The sequence below is a fragment of the Brachionichthys hirsutus genome, chromosome 15, assembly GCF_040956055.1.
Source record: "Brachionichthys hirsutus isolate HB-005 chromosome 15, CSIRO-AGI_Bhir_v1, whole genome shotgun sequence".
Classification (NCBI taxonomy): Eukaryota; Metazoa; Chordata; class Actinopteri; order Lophiiformes; family Brachionichthyidae; genus Brachionichthys; species Brachionichthys hirsutus.
The window spans coordinates 4,399,739-4,417,057 of record NC_090911.1 but is presented as its reverse complement, the minus strand read 5'-3'; the positions used below and the strand labels follow the sequence as shown (position 1 = coordinate 4,417,057).

General features: G+C 44.3%; 1 protein-coding gene across 2 annotated transcripts; it reads right to left on the bottom strand.

Annotated features, from left to right (window-relative positions):
• Positions 1-5,022: 5,022 nt before the first annotated feature.
• LOC137904282 (activin receptor type-2B-like) lies at positions 5,023-16,287 on the bottom strand. Of its 2 annotated transcripts, none has more exons than XM_068748443.1 (11): positions 15,965-16,287; positions 13,926-14,133; positions 9,846-9,961; positions 9,368-9,502; positions 9,030-9,196; positions 7,926-8,069; positions 7,084-7,232; positions 6,812-6,926; positions 6,549-6,687; positions 6,257-6,387; positions 5,023-5,529 (listed from the first exon to the last, which is right to left on the bottom strand). In XM_068748443.1, exons 1-11 carry the CDS (start codon positions 16,014-16,016, stop codon positions 5,335-5,337), a joined length of 1,551 nt encoding a protein of 516 aa, XP_068604544.1. In that variant the 5' UTR covers positions 16,017-16,287; the 3' UTR covers positions 5,023-5,334. The 2 variants fall into 2 exon arrangements, with proteins under 2 accessions (XP_068604544.1, XP_068604545.1); XM_068748444.1 differs by having other exon boundaries at positions 9,030-9,173; positions 9,351-9,502; positions 9,858-9,961.
• Positions 16,288-17,319: the final 1,032 nt, after the last annotated feature.

Genomic DNA, 17,319 nt, shown 5'->3' with positions numbered 1-17,319 from the left:
CACCACCGAGCCCCTGAACTCACCGCGCTGCCTTGCTGCCTGGATGGGTGAGAAAGAGAGAGAATGGTGGGCGGGGGTGATGTGCGCATGTTTTCCTTGCAGAAGACTTGTTATGGATGTGTAGCGGTGTTAACTACATCAGGGGAGCAAAGTAAAGAATGTAAAATTAAGTAAATAGAATATTCCTCACCATTCTCCGTGCGTTATGTGCGTTTTTCATAGAAGCTACCTCGTTTACAGCAAATATTTAACAAACAACTTTAATTTATGGGCTCCAAAAAGTCATTTCAGGTTTTTAAATGCAACAAATTTGACGTTAAGTTTCTTTTTAAGTTTTTACATCAACTTTATGGTTTATCTTGTTGAGTAACGTTTTGTGGTTGACGCCAGCTCCGCTGGTTTATAAAGTAGCGTTATCAAAACACACAGAAAATACTTCGGACACAACATCACGGTAGAATAATTATAATCCAAAAGAAAAACAATCCCCGAAACAACACAACCTTTACGTTTCCTTTACTGCTGATGTCTAAAACTGTTCGTACGGAGCCGCAAACCGCTTCGCCGGCGCAATCAAAAACGCTACTCAAACTCACCTGCTCGGCAGTTTTCTGACATAATTGCCACGATATCCGGATAAATCTTTGCTCAAACGAGCGCGTAAAAGCCCCGAGACATTTCCGTCGGGCTAAGCAAACTCTGACAACGACAGAAAGTGTCCGCTTAAAGGCGCTGTACGTCTAAAAGTCGTCTCCCAACAGCAGTCTTCAGGTCATTCGTAATTTACCAGTCTCTTTGTCACGTGACGACCCATACGTGTTGCGATTGGCCCAATCCTCACGATCAAATGGCGATGAGATGCCTTCAAGTGTTAGCAGACGCTTTGAACTGTGTTGGTTTTGCAGAAGTTTCGAGATAGTGCTTTTACTTTTCGTGGAATATATGTTAAATTGACGCAACAAATAATCGACCCTTGTATTCGGAATTTTGTTTGAAAATCGCTATTTATCTGAAATAAATGCATTCCCAACTTTGAAGAGACCTTCGTGTGCAAATGGTTCAATCGGTTGTGGATCATATCACACCGAACGAACATGAAAATATCGCTGCTAGACTACTAAACTAGATTATATCTGAAAACAACAGAGCGTTGTGAAAGTTTAAACTAGTGATGGGACGAACAACACTGGCGCGTCACCGCTGTGTCGAGCGAACCCCCGGATTGGTGCGTATCGCTTTAAGAGAAACCCACGTGACCGACGCAGGAGTTGCGTCGTCCGGATGCGCCGCGACAAAAAAGAAACAAACTGTATCGACTTGTTGCGGGTTCGTGGATGGAGATCACATTGTTTGCTGTCCCTACTGGATTTCCGCTTTGCTCCCATTCATGGATCGTTCTCGGAAATGTGTGAATAAATCCATTTTTAGTGTTATTTCATACGATTGAACACTTTGGTTAACAAAATCCCACATAAACATTTTAACTCTGAATTTTATTACGCACACATTTCTATAATTTACATGCCAACTCTTGAGCATTTTACACAAACAAGCAAAATGTGAACCCTTAACCTGAACAACTTCACTCAGCAAACAAGTGGAGAAAATGATATTATACAAAGATGATCATAGTTTAAGTAAGAGACCAGCAATGGAATAAAGATTATTATTATTTCACGGGCCAATGTTGGGTTTACAGCATGCAAGTTTTTCCATCTTCTTTCCATTTTGTTTACCTGCAATGATTTTAGATCTATAGCAGAGGTCACCGTTGAGTGACCAACACAGCGTGTCAATACGCTCCTTGAGGTATCATTAACCCATCACTAGTTTAAACACGTCACTAAAGGCATTGGTGAAAATCTAGCATGCTACAGCACTCTGTCAATTGTTTATTATGGATTTTCCTTGATTCTCGTTAAAATTATACAATTAGCCACAAAACTACAGAAAAGTCTTGTCGGAGATAAATAAAACAATTCTAAACTAAGCTACTGGTGCCACTGCTGCCATCTAGTGCACATAAGTGACTGTAAAACAGTGTTAAACACCCTACACACAAATAGCTACAAAATAATTCAAGGATTAGAACTCTCACAGGTTTGCACTAAACACACATCAGCACCTAATCCCGATCACTCTAATAAGATTATTTGGCTTCTTAAAACGCTTTTTGGATTTCCAACTATTAGAACCTATAGAGCTGCCAAAAGGCTGGATTCATTAATGCAACTGTTTTTTGTGTTGCACTGAGATATTGTATCTTGTGAGTTTGTAAATGTTGTGAAACAGATGGGATTCTGAAAAAAGCAAAGCATTCCATATGGTTAAATCAGTGTTTTTCTTTATTTTAATATACAAAAAGATGGATGTATTCTCATCTAGTTTATATTTCTCTAAGCATTTAAACTCACAGGTAGTTAGCATTCATACCATTTTGTGAAATCAACCCCCCCCCCCCCCCCCCCCCCCCCCCCACACACACACACACACACTCTTCACATAAACAGGGAAGGTCACACAATTCACTTAAGCATACATTCACACTATGAGAAATGAAAATCTTGACTGTAAATCAATAAAGAGGATTTGCTTTCATAAGATTCACACAAGAAAAAAAAAAGCCTTTATACTTGTCAAGTGAATATATACACAAGAAACTTGACATTTGTCTATATTTGTTTATCCTAAAGATGAGACTGATTCCATGTTTAGTGTCGTTAGCGAGGTACTGCATGAGGTAACGCGTTTTTACGTCCAGAGGAGCTGGGGGTAAGACAGCATTTGGAGGTAAGAATCAATCACAGCACATCTTTATCTGTGATCCGTCTTTCCTGGCACAATACATTAAATCAACCGGGTCATGTCCAGCTCATGCCTGCAAATTCACCCCACAGGGTCACTTTGTTTTCTTATTATTATTATTATTATGAGGACGATTTCACATGTCCACATCAGAACTTGATCCATGCGTGATGAGATGGACTTGATTCATCCACAGAATAAAACTGCTACAGCGCGGTCCAGTTCACAGAAACTATGATAATCAAATGACTATTGCTGTATAACTAATATTGCTGGACCACATGCCATTGTTTAACATCAGTCAAATAGGGGCTGCATTATTAATCGTGTGTTTACAGACATCAATGATAAACAATTTAAAACATTGTTCTGAATTGACCCCCCCCCCCCACCCTCCCTCCCTCCCTCCTACACATTCTTTACACTGCACAGAAGCAAGCTTTACAGATCTCTGTTGAGAATCGGCGGCTTTCCACAGCACTGATCAAAACACAACAGACGAGCCAGCGTGCCGTCCAACGGGGCTAAACTAGTATCACCGAACAAGTCTGGACATCACATCAGCAGGTTCATATTCAAACTGGCACACGCTGTGGTTGATCACTAATCACTAATCACTAATCACCAGCACCAAACCATCAAGGGTTGTTTTTTTTTTTTGTGTGTGGGTGTGTGTGTATTTATATGATGTACACAAGCGAGTGTCTTAACACAGCTCTGCTCCAGATGAATACCGTATTATAACAACCGATAGCACAATTCGTAAAAAAACCTGAATGTATATAATAATAATAAAAAAAGCGCAGGGCTAGTTGTAGATAGACTTAAATACATGTTGAGGTGGAATGGAGAAATCCATTTCCGTTTCTGTGAAATGAGAACAGTAATGCCCTGATTTTCAGATTACTTAAAAAAATAAAATAATAATCAGATCGGTTTCAGCGACTGCGTGTACAGGTATTATTTACAAGAATCTGCCTCGCTCTTCATTTTGTTCAGCGTTAACGCCACGACAATTGATCAGGTAGTTGGGTTTTTTTTTAATCTCCACAGAAGGCCCAACCAGCAATAAAATATCTCAACTACTAAAACACAATCAAATACATAACACAACTTCATGTACATGTAGAAAAAGCCTGAGGTACTTGTCAGAGTTTCTGAGATCAGTCTGGAGGAGTAAGCAACGAAGGGCCGCCCCCCCAAAAAACAACCCCCCCCCCCCCAGAAAATATTAACCTCACATATCATTAGCATAATATTAACACATAACACACGCACATTTACAAATCCTTGAGTATCCTGGAATAATCACAGCAGCATAACGGACATTCAATGTATGGTATTTGTGTTATTGTACAACTATGGCATTGCATTTGAGACAAAGGCAGCCGCTCCAGCTCTCCTTGCATGACGGACAGTGACTGAGGTATCTGAGGACTGGTGTCCAACTGAGTCCAGTGAACAAACACCATGAAAATAAAAACAGACATGTTTGCTTCCTCAAGTATGGCCCTTGAAAGGATTACCCCCCCCCCCCCCCCAAAATAGCTTTCCACTGTTCTTACTTTAAAACATGCTCTCCAGCCATCTCACTTCATTTAGTCACACACACACACACACACACACACACACACACAGTTAAAATAAAGAATGTGTAACATTGCAACTCCAGGCAGCATCCATACATGCCCCTGGCAGAGGAGTAAATCTGAAGTCCTACAATTAATAACAAAAAAACGAATCCAGGAATACGTCCATGACAGCGAGCTTGATAGCTTGTCTCTTAACTTCGAGACAATGTTCCAAAGAGGCCTACTGGATACCTGAGAGGTAGTTTCCCCCGGGGACAAGGCGCTTGTCCAAAATGTTCAAAGGAGTTCAAAAATATGTACGAAAACTGCTCAGCTCGCCGTTGTAGCTCCTCCCCTGTGGTAAAACAGGTGTGCTCCAATTTCCCTCCCCCCCCCCCCCCCCCCCCCATTTCAGAAGCATTCGCAGGTTTAAAATAAGGGAGCACACTCAAGTTTAGAAATCGAGAAGCTTTCAACCCCTGAGGAAGAGAATACATTTTGTCTAACAGTCTCAGAAAGGTTCCTCCGAGGTGTGCAGCACGTTGTCCGAGGTTTGGAGCAAAGGCTCATTTCATTTTGGCCATAGATGGTCATGACCACGACAGGAAAACGACAAAGATAACAACTTATGAGGTAATAAAAAATAGACTAACGCACACACAAAAAAAAATACATGAGGTAATGACATTACTAGATTTGACACATTGTTGTTATCAGATGTGCCCATCGCATAACTTACTACTACTTCAGAAGTACAGCAGATACGTTAGTATGATCCGACTTTAAATGCTGAAACACTGAAACAGAAGAAAAATACCAGTATTGGGATAAAGTAGCAGCTGCTTGGATGTTTTTAGGTTGTTGTTTTAATGATGTTTTAAATATTCACGGAGACCCAGTGAGTTTCGATCTGAAATCTATGAAGTCAGGAGCTCAGGCGAAGGATGACGTCACCTAATCAGGTGCTGGACTCTTTGGGAGGTAGGTCCTCGTTGGTGAGAGACATCACTATGGAAACGGGGCTGTCTGAGGTAGTGCTGCCGATCGTTCTTGCAATCTGACCGATGCGCTCCTCCACACAGCCAGCAGACAATCGTGCCTCTGCGTCATGGTCCCAGCATTCCTCGATGGTCTCGCACATCTGGCTCAGACCCTGGAGCCACAAAACAGAGGTCAGCATCAGGGCTGTAGCGATGCGATGCGATGCGATACACTTTGCATCATTTAGTGAAAGATCTTAAAAAGGAAAAAGTGATTTTGGTGACATCTTGTGAGTGATCCTGCGATTTGGATTGAATTAATTGAACTGTCCAGCCACACCAGGTTGAGCACAAATAAACCATGGCAGCAAACAATTCAAGTCCATTGGAGCAACATTTAAGCCAACTTAAAAATTGTACCCATCCTAGCAGAGTAGCTTAAGGCCTGTAAACAGAAGAGCTCCTCTCCACAGAACTGCAGCCCAAGCGATCCACATGCTCCTCAGATTTATGTTCAGGAATAGAAACATGTTTGTGTGACACAGTTTGCAAACCCGCCATACTTCTGTCCAAATAGTCGCCTTCCTATCGGTGTTTAAAACCGAAATGCACACAAGCGGCTGGCAGACCTAAAAGCTCTTCCTGCAAAGTGCGGGACACGGGGGGGGGGGGTTTGAATGGGGCTTAATGTAGTGATGGTCTCTGGGGAAACAAAATATCGATATATCGCTGAATCGATTAAAAGCAAATTGCTCAGCTCTAGTCAGCACATCTGAAAACCATGAAGCGCTAACTGGCTAACTAAAAACTGAATCAGAGCACTAAGATCCAAGATAATGACTGGAATAAAGAACGCACGACATCCTTGCATTGCCACGTCCTCCTCCCACTGCTACTCACAGGATGTTTGAGCCAGCAATCCTTAATGACGGGACGCATCTTCTTGTGCACGACCACATCCTGCAGATCCTCCAGGGAGGGGTGTTGGCCTATTTCATCCTCAAACGGCAGCATGAACTCACCAACTGCACCTGAAGAGGGCCGTCGAAATCACAGGATGAAGGGAAATCGATTTAAGTGCACAGAGCAGTGTAAAATGGAGAAACCTATTCAAAACATGATCTCCGTTTAAAGATTGACTGCTCGGATGAAAAGGAAACTTTCCCCCGCATGCCTGCACAGCCTGACTTACCGTCTGGCTCCGTGCAGCGAGACACCAGCTCCCACAAAACCAGGCCCATAGCATACATGTCTATTCTCAGGAACGAGTCTCGCTGGAAGTTGATGGCTCCCTCGAGCACCTCTGGAGCCATGTAGCGCCTCGTACCGACCTGCGGGATTCGACAACACATGAGCATGTGCCTGAAGGGGGTCTCTGCAGAACACTAATAATAGCAAGACAGCCTCTGTTCAAGTTTTCACTCGGGATATAAAAAGCAACCATTAGTTCCATACCTGGCCGTGAGTATCTCCTGGAGGTTTACCGGGTTCAAATCGGACAGCCAGACCAAAGTCTCCAATGACTGCCGCCAGGTCGTCTCGGAGCATCACGTTCTTACTCTTGAAGTCCCTGCACATTATTTATTCCAGGAACAATCTCATTACAATGCTGTAAATCAGACAGTTTTAAGACTCAGACTAATTCCACGGTTCAGCAGGGCAAAAACATTGAAAAGTACAACCAGCAGGTGGCAGCATGGAAGGCACTGCCCTATATTTAAATCCACCTGTGTGCTATGGTGGGTTTAGGCCCCTCTCCTTTGTAGCTGGGAATGTCCTCGTGGAGGTACGCCAGGCCGCGGGACATGGTCTCTGCTACGAGACACAGCTCGCTCCATGTCACAGTGTTGCCCTTCAGATGGTCCGTCAATGAGCCCTGAAAGCACCGAGGAATCAGCAGCAAAGATCAACGACTGAGGCAACAATAACCCCTGAATGCATCGTGTCGAGTTGAGCATTTGATGCCTGTGATGTCACAAGGAAGAATTACCAGAGGAGACAAAATCAAACCTCATGAATCATCATTAAGAATAATAAAAATGGAAATATTTAACTATTAACTATATATTAATATTTAATATTTAACACCCCCCCCCCCCCCAGCACTAAACATGCTGCTGGAAACGGGATCTGCAAGCACCGAGTCCGCTACACAATGGATATGCCAAATTTGTGGTTTTGATAATTACCGTTTAATCCTGTTAATACCTTTTTTGAGGAAACCGAAGAAGAGGATGTTCTGGTTGCCTCAAAGCATTTGAATAATAGAGTGTCATTTCATGAAATCTGACATGCTATTTTTGATACTAGATTTAATCCTCGCTCTTTTTTCTTTTTTGTTAACACTACAAGCGTGAAGAATAAAATGCATACATCTGAGCAGCACATTTCTGTCACTTTAAGACAAACAGGGTCCTTCAGCTCAGCCACAAGCAATAAAGTCCTCTTTAATAAAAGCTGAGATGTTCTGCCGCCTCTGCAGATATTTGATGACCTTAGATGATCTAGTAAACGCAGAAACCCAGCATCTCGGGCTGAATGTAAAATACACAGGGAAACATGCACTCACCCTCTCATGAAACTCTGTGATGAGCCACAGCTCGGTTTCAAGGTTAGCGCCGTGCTTCTCTGCACCGATGTAGCGCAAGAGGTTTTCATGACGCATCCCCAGAGTCAGGAAAATGTCCCGCTCGTTCTGCCATGACTGCTTATCCTACACAAACCAGACAACAAGATCAGGACTCCATGATTTATACCGCTCGTCTCTTAATGTCTGTATTACATTCACCTATAATAAAATATTGGACTTTCCTTCAGGCTCACTTAACACTTGCAGCTGTTATCATTATTCTAATTGGATTTAAAAAAAATAATTACTCAGACATGGAATAAAAAGAGAAAAACCTACAAAAAAAACGGAATATTTGCTCATCCTGATCGTTGGGCTCTTTATGGACATCAATACTCATAAGACACAGATGATAGTTCAAAGAGGCACAAATCAAATATAACTGAAAATACAAATTCCTTGAATCAATATCGTTGACATCAGGGATGTCCCGAGCCGATCTTGTGATTGGAACTCGGGCCCGATTACGAGCTTGCAGACTCGATCGGAATCGGATATTAGCTCCCGATCAGGATTCGAATATATATGGATCGTTATTGCCATTACTTTTTTTGTCAGATTGTCAGTTACGCTGTAGCACAGTGAGACCTCTCTCATACAGACAGAGATGGTAATGCATGCGGTGCGATGTGACTTCCTGTGACACTATTGGTTGAATGCTGGCTAAACACGGAAGCAGCTTGAAGCGAGTCGTGAGTTTGTCTGCGCTGTGGAAGTATTCTGAAGTGCCGATTGGGCTGCTGTTCATTTTATTTTAAATATTGGTATTTAATATTTACTGTTGCACTAGTCCAAATCCAAAGTGAAAAAAGTATTTTATTCATTACTAAAATGTTCAAGCTACGCCACAGAAGAGCTCTGTTTAAGAGTTAAATGTTGAAATAAGATGATAAAATAAAAAATAAGGGACATCCTGGATCCATTTTTCACTCGTCTTTATTTTCTTTTATGTATTAAAGAAGTATCAGATCGGGACTCGGTATCGGTTCAAAATGAAATGACTCGGACTCAAAAACCTGATCGGGACATCCCCAGTTGACATACCTGAACGGGGAAGACCTTGACGGCAACATATTCGCTCATTAACTGGGCCTTCCACACGCAGCCGAAGCGGCCCCTGGCTTTGATTTCCAGCAGCTGCAGCGGCTTCAGACCCACGAGGGGAGATGGAGGAGCTGGCCCAGGATCCTGAATAAAGGCAACCAGGACAGACAAACTGAGTGCTTAGGATGAACCATGATTTGTGCGTTACTGAGCTGCCACACAGAAAATGAACCAATGAAACGCCCAGTTCAAGCAGCTGATCTGGGTACCAGAGCAATTCCACTGGAAATGAGAGTCAGACTTGGGCTCGGCCCGGCTCACCTCGCTCAGGTCCACGTGGCCGTAGGGAGGCTTGCGGTGGCGGTACATCCACAAGGCCAGAACGAGAGCCAGGGACAGCACACAGAGAGGCAGCAGGGAGTACACCAGCACGTTGAGCAAGGACGGCACTCGAGGGGGAGGCCGGATTTTCACTGTGAAGGAGGACAGAATAATTACAGCATGCCAGCTTTATGACTTGTGGGTTACAGGCAAAACTGCCGAATGCTGCAATAGCAACGAAACAAAGTGCAGCGACCTTGGTTTTCCATCATATTCAGCAAATACTATCTTTTCCTGATCAACAGCACGTGGGAAATTTTAAGCAGTATTTAAAATGAACCTTCCGTTTAAAACGCACCAACGTTTAGTTAGAAGGTTTGTTTTTTATATATACTACTAAATCAAAAGAGACGCTTTCCTCCCACTAATTGGAGAGGGAGGCAAAGACCTATTTTCATTTGCTTGTACTATATGTGGGATGTATTTGCTGCTCACCTCGGTTGCCGCTGCCAATCAAGTCAGGCAGGTGAGTGAACCGTTCATTGCAGTAGTTGCCCTCACAGCAGCAGAAAAAAACCTGAGGGTTTTCGTCCATGGACACACACTCTTGCCTGAAAGGGTAAACGACACACACACATTATTGACCAACACTGAAACCAGTTGTGTCGCAACCATTATGCCAAAACTAGCGACGCTTTGTGATCATGAATTGAATTTGATTAAGCAGGTAGATTAGTGACTCCTTTTTCTATTTACCTTCTGCCATGCATGTTTCCCCTAAGCAAAGTAAGACCCGTCCCGTCGGTGGTGAGACAAACACACCGTTTCACTGGTTGCTGGTAAAGCTGACAGGAATAGTTTACATACTTCTGCTGAACCCTCACAGCCGTGTCTTTAAAATGTTTAAAAGGTTTTATGCTATTGGCTCGGACGTGAGGGCTAGTTTCTGCCCCGCAGGTCCTATCCGAGTTACGACCGAGCTCTGCTCCGAATATTCAGCGACCACATAAATGGTCATGAATTTCTTTTGTGACAAAACATGTCCAAATAATGAATGAATACCGATAACTATTAGGATCCTATAACAGGCAGAGACGATGAGTTCATTAACAGACTCAATGAACTGGCACAGCAGTTTCAGCAGCTTTTGATGTGTGATAGAAGACTGGTGATGCCGTGCGTACGCATCACCATGGTTACCCTTTTCTTTGCACATATATATGTATACGTGGATTACACAAACCAATTAGGCGATGGCTTTATTTTATCAGTAGTTAAGCTTCTGTAGATGCAGTATACCCAGACGCCAACATCCTCCATTTCTCTGGAGAGCCTGAAATAGGGGATTTTATTTATATATATATATATATATATATATATTCAGTGCGCTATGGACAATGGTGTCTCTTAAAAATTATATTTCCAAGGAAAACTCAATTAGTATCTCGCAAGCAAAAATAAGCAACCAAGCCTTTGAAAACGAGCCCAAAACAAGCGTCTTTTGCTACTGGTCCCCTCTGGGCTCAGCCTCTGCTCTGACTGGCTAGTACTCGTTGCCATCAGGGCCAGAGCCAATTAGAAGCAGGATGTGGGTGGAGGGGAAAACTCTGCTGTCTCCTCTCTCTGTGTGCCTGTGTGGGGGGGGAGAGCAGGGGGAACAGACGGGACAAACTATCCGACCTTTAAATGACACGTCAAAGATATCTGCTTGACAACTTATTAGGGAGCTGCGGACAAGCCCAAATAAGCAACGACACTTTAGAAACAAGGCCAAGAAAACCGCAACCCGCGACTACCAATGTTTATAAGCAACTTCACAAAAAAAGATCAGTGATCGGCCAGAAAACTGCAATCTGTGAACCCGGAGTATCATTTATAGAAATCCTGAATATCAAAAGGCTCTATGTTCCAAGTTCAGTTGGGAAAATGATATTGCCAAAAGAGAAAATGGAAAAGAAAAACTGTAGACAGTTCAGAACATCAAAAGGCACAAGTATTTATGGTTAAAATGTTTGTAAAGGTTTTGGTGAAGCTCGAGCGTTTCGTTGGAGATGTGATCTGCGAGAAGAAAATCATGACAGACAAACATACTGATGAGTGGAGCCGCTTGTCAGTCAAACACTCGAGCAGAATTGTGGACTTGGTATCAAGACTCCAGTGGGTCTGCTTGTTTCCGTGGGAGGAGACCAGGACTCACCTTTGGGTGTCTGTCCGGTCGTTCGGCTAGCAACAAGTCTCGTTTGATAGCTTGCGTGTGTCATTTAAACTCAATCCGCCCATGAAAATAAATCCACCCGTCTTAAACGTCGAACCAGTCGATGGCAGCATGCCGTCTGTCCGAGCTTCCTTTTACGCCGGCATTGATCCAGTTACAAGACGCAGACTACGAGGAGAATCTCCTCAAAGACATTTGCTCTGGGTTGGGGCTCCTGGCTGGAATTATAGCGTCGACCTCTCTATCAATTTCTGTCGGGACCGGTCAGTTTCATCACTGTGGCGAAGGGACTGTGATCACAAGCCACATTTCCACTACGCGTCACCGGCGCTCGGCGGCATGACTCAGCTTTGGTATCGGGTACATTCTGAAGGTTGATTTCCATTAGACGTCTGTCATAGAAACGCACGCCTCTAGTCCATCTCCTGTGAGCCTCCCCTCAGCCATCAAAAGCAGGAACGTCTGCACCTCCACATAAAAGTATGGCTGAAGCAGTGCAGATATTGTAAATGGTAGGCCATGGGATTTTTTTTCTACGGATCTTTTGCGCGCATCAGAGATTGATGATTGGAAAAACACCGTTTCCTGTGTTCTCTGACCAATCGAGTGTTCTGTGATCTTTTTCAAATGACCTTTTTGTACCAGCCCATGTCTTTTTGAAATGGTAAAGGAGGTTGTACCATCAGGCTAGCACAGGGTACAATGTAACCAGGTATTATTTAACAAATGGAAAACTAAAAACAGGTTACGCAGGCAAGCATGTAAATAAATAACAGGTTTTGTCCACTCAATCCTAAAGAGCATCTTCTGTGTCCAACCCTAGATATTGGGATTCTAACATTTTAAAGCATGACTGCAAAAGTGGTTTTAAATACTATAATTAATCTTTCTGAGTCTGTCGCTTCACTTAAAAAAAAAAAAAAGGATTCCATCTGTTCATCACTTTTCATTTCCTGTCGGCAATTAGTGTAGCCTTCTGTTGAGAATGGAACACTCAGGATTTAAAGTTTCTCCAGGTGTCATTATATTCCACTCATAATTACAGTCAGCAGAACTTCAGGTCAAAACTTACTCCCTTGAAACCGCCAGTGAATGTGACTATCTTAATAATTGACATCCTAATTATCTCCGCCAAGGAGGTTTACAAAACTAACGAAACGAACCAGGGTTCTCTTGCAAGCAAACCGAGACCCACGTTTTCAGGCGGACTTGTTTGGATCCTCACCAGAGTTCGGATGCGCTTTCACACCCGGCCAAACGGAGCGGACGTTAGGTTCTCGCCGGAGGTCTGAGCTCTGAGTGTTTTTCTAGTTCAGAGAATCTTTTGAATTGAATGCGGTTGTTCATGAGCAGCACTGCCTTTCCACTGTGTCACTCATAACAGCAGCCCTCTGCATCCTTGGACTCCCTTTCAGAAACCAGAAGACGTCTAACGTTTCGTAATATAATATAAACTGGCACATTTTGCATATAGCCAATGATTAATCCTTAACAAGGACACCTGAATGTGTCATTTAGCATTGAATAGCGTAGATACATTTTATCCAGCTCGTATCCATGAGCCACAAGAGTATTTAAAAAGCCCCGGCTTGAACGATAAAGAGCAGGAGGTCTTTTAAATTCTCCTGACTTGCGGTGCTGACACTGTATCTTTGTCACCGTCAGGCTGTGACACAGAGCTTGCACCCGACACCAGCGATGAAGACTATCTGGTTATTTCCAGAAAGAATAAACATGAGCTAAACAGCTTGCAGTGTTTTCTCCAGCATAAACGCCGGCCCTATCAAAATAAAGCACGACTGTGAAGGCAATCATCTCAAATCAACTTTTCTGACTGTAAAGTCGCTATTTCACAAACACACTGAATAACTTACATTCCGTACATTCTGTTGTATGTTCAGTCTGTAGCTGTGTGGATGAAGGCCACGTGCCTTTTAGGAGAGAGCTAGCATTTATGCATGAGCCAGAACCAGTTACTAATAATCACCCAATCGACAGAACTAATCCAGTCCCTGTTTTGTGCTTTCTCTGTCTGATACCGCTGCTCATCTTTGGGGGTTTTGGATCGTTGATCAAACTAAACAAACCATTCTATCCCAGACAATGGACGCCTGAAATTTTAAACTGAAACTAAATAATTTCAGGATGAGTAAATCTGTGGATCTGGCCATCAACATTACATCTTCAGATTTCAGATTTTCCCAAATAAATGCAAATTTTTGTGTATTTTTTCTAAAATTCTGGGAGCAAGAAAATAACATGCGAGTGCTGGAGCAGATGTTTACGCCGAACACACTGCCATTCACCCTGGGCACAAACCAGACACCTAAAATAAGAACGCACGTGCACAGGAACCCAACCTGTCGTAGCAGTTGAAGTCATCCAGCCAGCAGCCTTTCTTCACCAGCTTGATCGTCCCCGAGGAGTTGAGCCAGGAGGCGTAGCAGTGCAGGCGCTTGTCCTTTTCCCCCTCGCAGCGCTCGAAGCCGCTCTGGTTGGTCCTCTCCGTGCGCCAGTTGTCATTGTAGTACACGCACTCCCGGGTCTCTGCTTCACCCAGACTGTACCCTGCGGGAGACGGAAGGCCTCGGTCAGCTCACACCGTAATGAGCCGAAGCTCAAGCGGAGGAAGCGCGGACATATGGCGCGGGATCCGCTCTGTGTCACGAGGAGGCGTCTCCGAGCAGAGCCTCCATCATCACTGGCACGGGGCCGAGCCCGGGTCGCTCGCTCTCCGTAGTAAACGCTGATTTCCTCAGGGCACACAAATTGTTGCTGGATAGTAAGTCCGGCACTACCCCCATTCAGAAAAAACGAGTCACAGCTGAAGCAGAGTGGAAATGACAGAATTTAATTAGAGGAATACTCACAGGCGTGGAACCAAAGGGAAGCCACACACCGGGCGTGCTAGTTCTACAGATAAGACTCGTGTGAACCCTGCTGGTCGATAAGCGCGTGCTCTTTCGGGGGGCTTTCAGTGTTGGAGACGGTTTCTGCTAAGCAAGACGAGTTGTAACAATTCCAAATTGGAAAAAAAAAGGGTTTCCCTTCCGTCCCCCCCTTTGTGGGATTTGCGGTCGGGGGGGACATACTCAGGCGACACACACGAGATACGCGCTGATGAACGCCGCCGCGTGCCTCATTCACAGCGCGGCTCGGACAATCACACCTAACCTTTGTTCGCAGAGAAATAAAAGAAAAACAAACAGTGCTTGTCTCTTTAAATCCTTGCCTATATGAGGTTGCCCATCCCCCCCTCAGTGTTACCCCCCCCCCCCCCCCCTCAACCCATTGCACACACACACACACACACACACACACACACACGCATCCACTAGTCCAGCAGCATACACTGGATTTCATTAGAGCACCGAGAGACGCACCACGCTCATTATTAAGGAGGATGGTAAGGCCAAGGAAGGAAACACGCACGTATCACGCACGCGCCACAGAGCAGGGATGGCATTTCTGAGATATCTGTGGTCACATGACCCTGGAGGACTTTTACTACAAGATCACAGCCCCCCCCCCCCCCCCTCCCCCTCCCCCTCCCTCCCTCCCCCTCCTTCTGTCACTATACCGAGGCTTACGCCACAGCAACATGAATTCAGGAGAAGCAGCTTACTACACTCGGCCCTAATTTATAAACCATAAAGGCATTAGCCAAAGCGCTTCTTGACACGCAGGAGACAGCTGCGCCCTTTGGAAATGTATGCCAAAGCTAAAAACATTACGGGGGGGGGGGGGGGTGAAAGTGGAATTTATTCTTTCTACAATCATCGTTAATCATGGTAAAAACGATGGCAGGCTTGGGTTTAGATAGTAAAAAAAAAAGGATGCAGAAGAAGAAGAAGAAAAGCCAAACAAAAGAAAAACAAGCCTCTCGTCGGGCAAAGTCGCAGCTCCGTCGAGGAGAAACCGCGACCTCACACAAAATGATGTCTCCCCAAAACGAAGGTCATTGATTTAGGAGAATCCGTAGAATCCGCACTGATGGAGTGTTTTCGTTCGGGCTGCAGGACGCAGACGTGCCGATAAGGTTTCAGGATGTCGGTGCAGCTGCTGCCTTCTATTCCTGCCACCGGGACGCAACAGTTTCAAACGGGGACATTTCGGACCGTGAGACGCTTCAGCTGCGTCTTTTTCACGTGGCGGTTCGAACACGAAAGCAAATATCGCCGTCGATAACTCTTCAATTTAAAATAGACGGTGCTGTTGCTCGACACGGTTAACGTCAACGAATTCCTCGCAGCCCGAACGGTAAAAAAAAAAAAAAAAAAAAAGTTGAATCCGCCGACAAGCATAAAGCGGTTCGGGGGGGGGGGGGGGGGGGGGCGAAGAAAAGCGTCCGCCGGATCAAAGAAAAATAACAAATACAAATAAATAAATAGCGGCTCACCTGCGCATAAAGTTCCCAGAAGAAGTGAACAAGTCAGCCACGAAAAAGACATGTTCCGTTTTAAATACAGGACAAAGATTTCCTCCACTTTCCGTCGCGAACATTAAAACTCAGGTTGTCCAAACATCAGTCAAAAAAAAAAAAAAACCCGACCGCAGGCCTCTCCGGTCCCTCCGCAGCCGAACCACCACCACCACCACCACGGCGCGTCAGCCGCCGCGGCGCCGCAACAATGTTGCAAGAAAAGACAGGGGCGAGGGAGTGCTCGCTACACTGTTGTTAGTCCGCGGATACGGAACTCCGTCTAAAAAGCGAATTAGAATCCGCTCCACCCGGCAAGAGCCCGAAACTCCGCGCTCTCCGCGAGGTTCTTCACTTGAATAGTAGCACCGCTGCACCGGGAGGTCGGTCGGGGTTTACATGCATGTTACCGATCTGTGTCCAAAATGGCTTCTAAATGGGGAATGGGCTGCAAACAGGGAAACCCGGATGTGTAAACACAAAGAGGGGAATTCAGGCAGCCAGCGAGTGACCTGAGCGCGACACCGCGCGCACACGCCTGAAACGGCGTTATTTGTCCTCGTATCGGCGCTGAGCGCTGTTCTGTTCATATGTTTGTGTTTTTTTTTTTAAAAAAAGGAGGCTTTTGAAGTGTTAGTGAATGTGTGGATTTCTCACGCTCGCACTTTATGTGGAGAGAGTTATTTCATTCTATAGTTGAATTTCCTGTTCTTATATCATTTTACAGTCGGGAATAAATTCGTTTTATCCGGATTTAAATGGTTACACGTCGGATATTTGTTTCTAGATCATATTAACATGATTGATGTAATATATTGCGATATTTTAACAATAAGGTGTTGCTTTGGGGCAGCTTAATGCAGAGTTTTATTTTGTGTGTTACAGTCAACGTTCCCTCTAAGGGTGCGTAATTACGCACAGCTGATATGCTCTTCGCGCAGCGAAAATCTACTTTGCGCACAAAAAAATCCAACCTAAATTGAAAATAACATAAACACGTCAACATTCATTCTGTGCCATTTTCCACTGTGCGTCAGTGAGTGTCCGGTGACTGGCCGCTCCGGCTAATGATGAGATTCACATGTTTTTACGCAGCTAATAGACGCCATTGTAATCGGAGTTGCAGGACTCTCGCGGGACCTCAGTACACACATCCTTTGCTTGTTGATTCTTATCACTTGTTTTTGTGTTATTTATTTTTATACTATTGTGCAATTTGAGATTTGCATTCAAATGTAAAGTGCGTTTAAAATAAAATGTATTATTATGATGTTGCTCAAAGTTGTCCAAGGGACTGTGCTCAGGGAATTTGTGTGTTTGCTCAGACGCATGAA

Excerpts from the sequence above, each read along its gene's own strand:
- LOC137904282 (XM_068748443.1), bottom strand. The coding sequence starts at position 16,016 with ATGTCTTTTTCGTGGCTGACTTGTTCACTTCTTCTGGGAACTTTATGC. Across the intron at positions 8,070-9,029 it reads TCAAGGTCTTCCCCGTTCAG|GATAAGCAGTCATGGCAGAA; the intron begins GTATGTCAACTG and ends TGGTTTGTGTAG. Across the intron at positions 6,388-6,548 it reads TCGCTGCACGGAGCCAGACG|GTGCAGTTGGTGAGTTCATG; the intron begins GTAAGTCAGGCT and ends GGCCCTCTTCAG.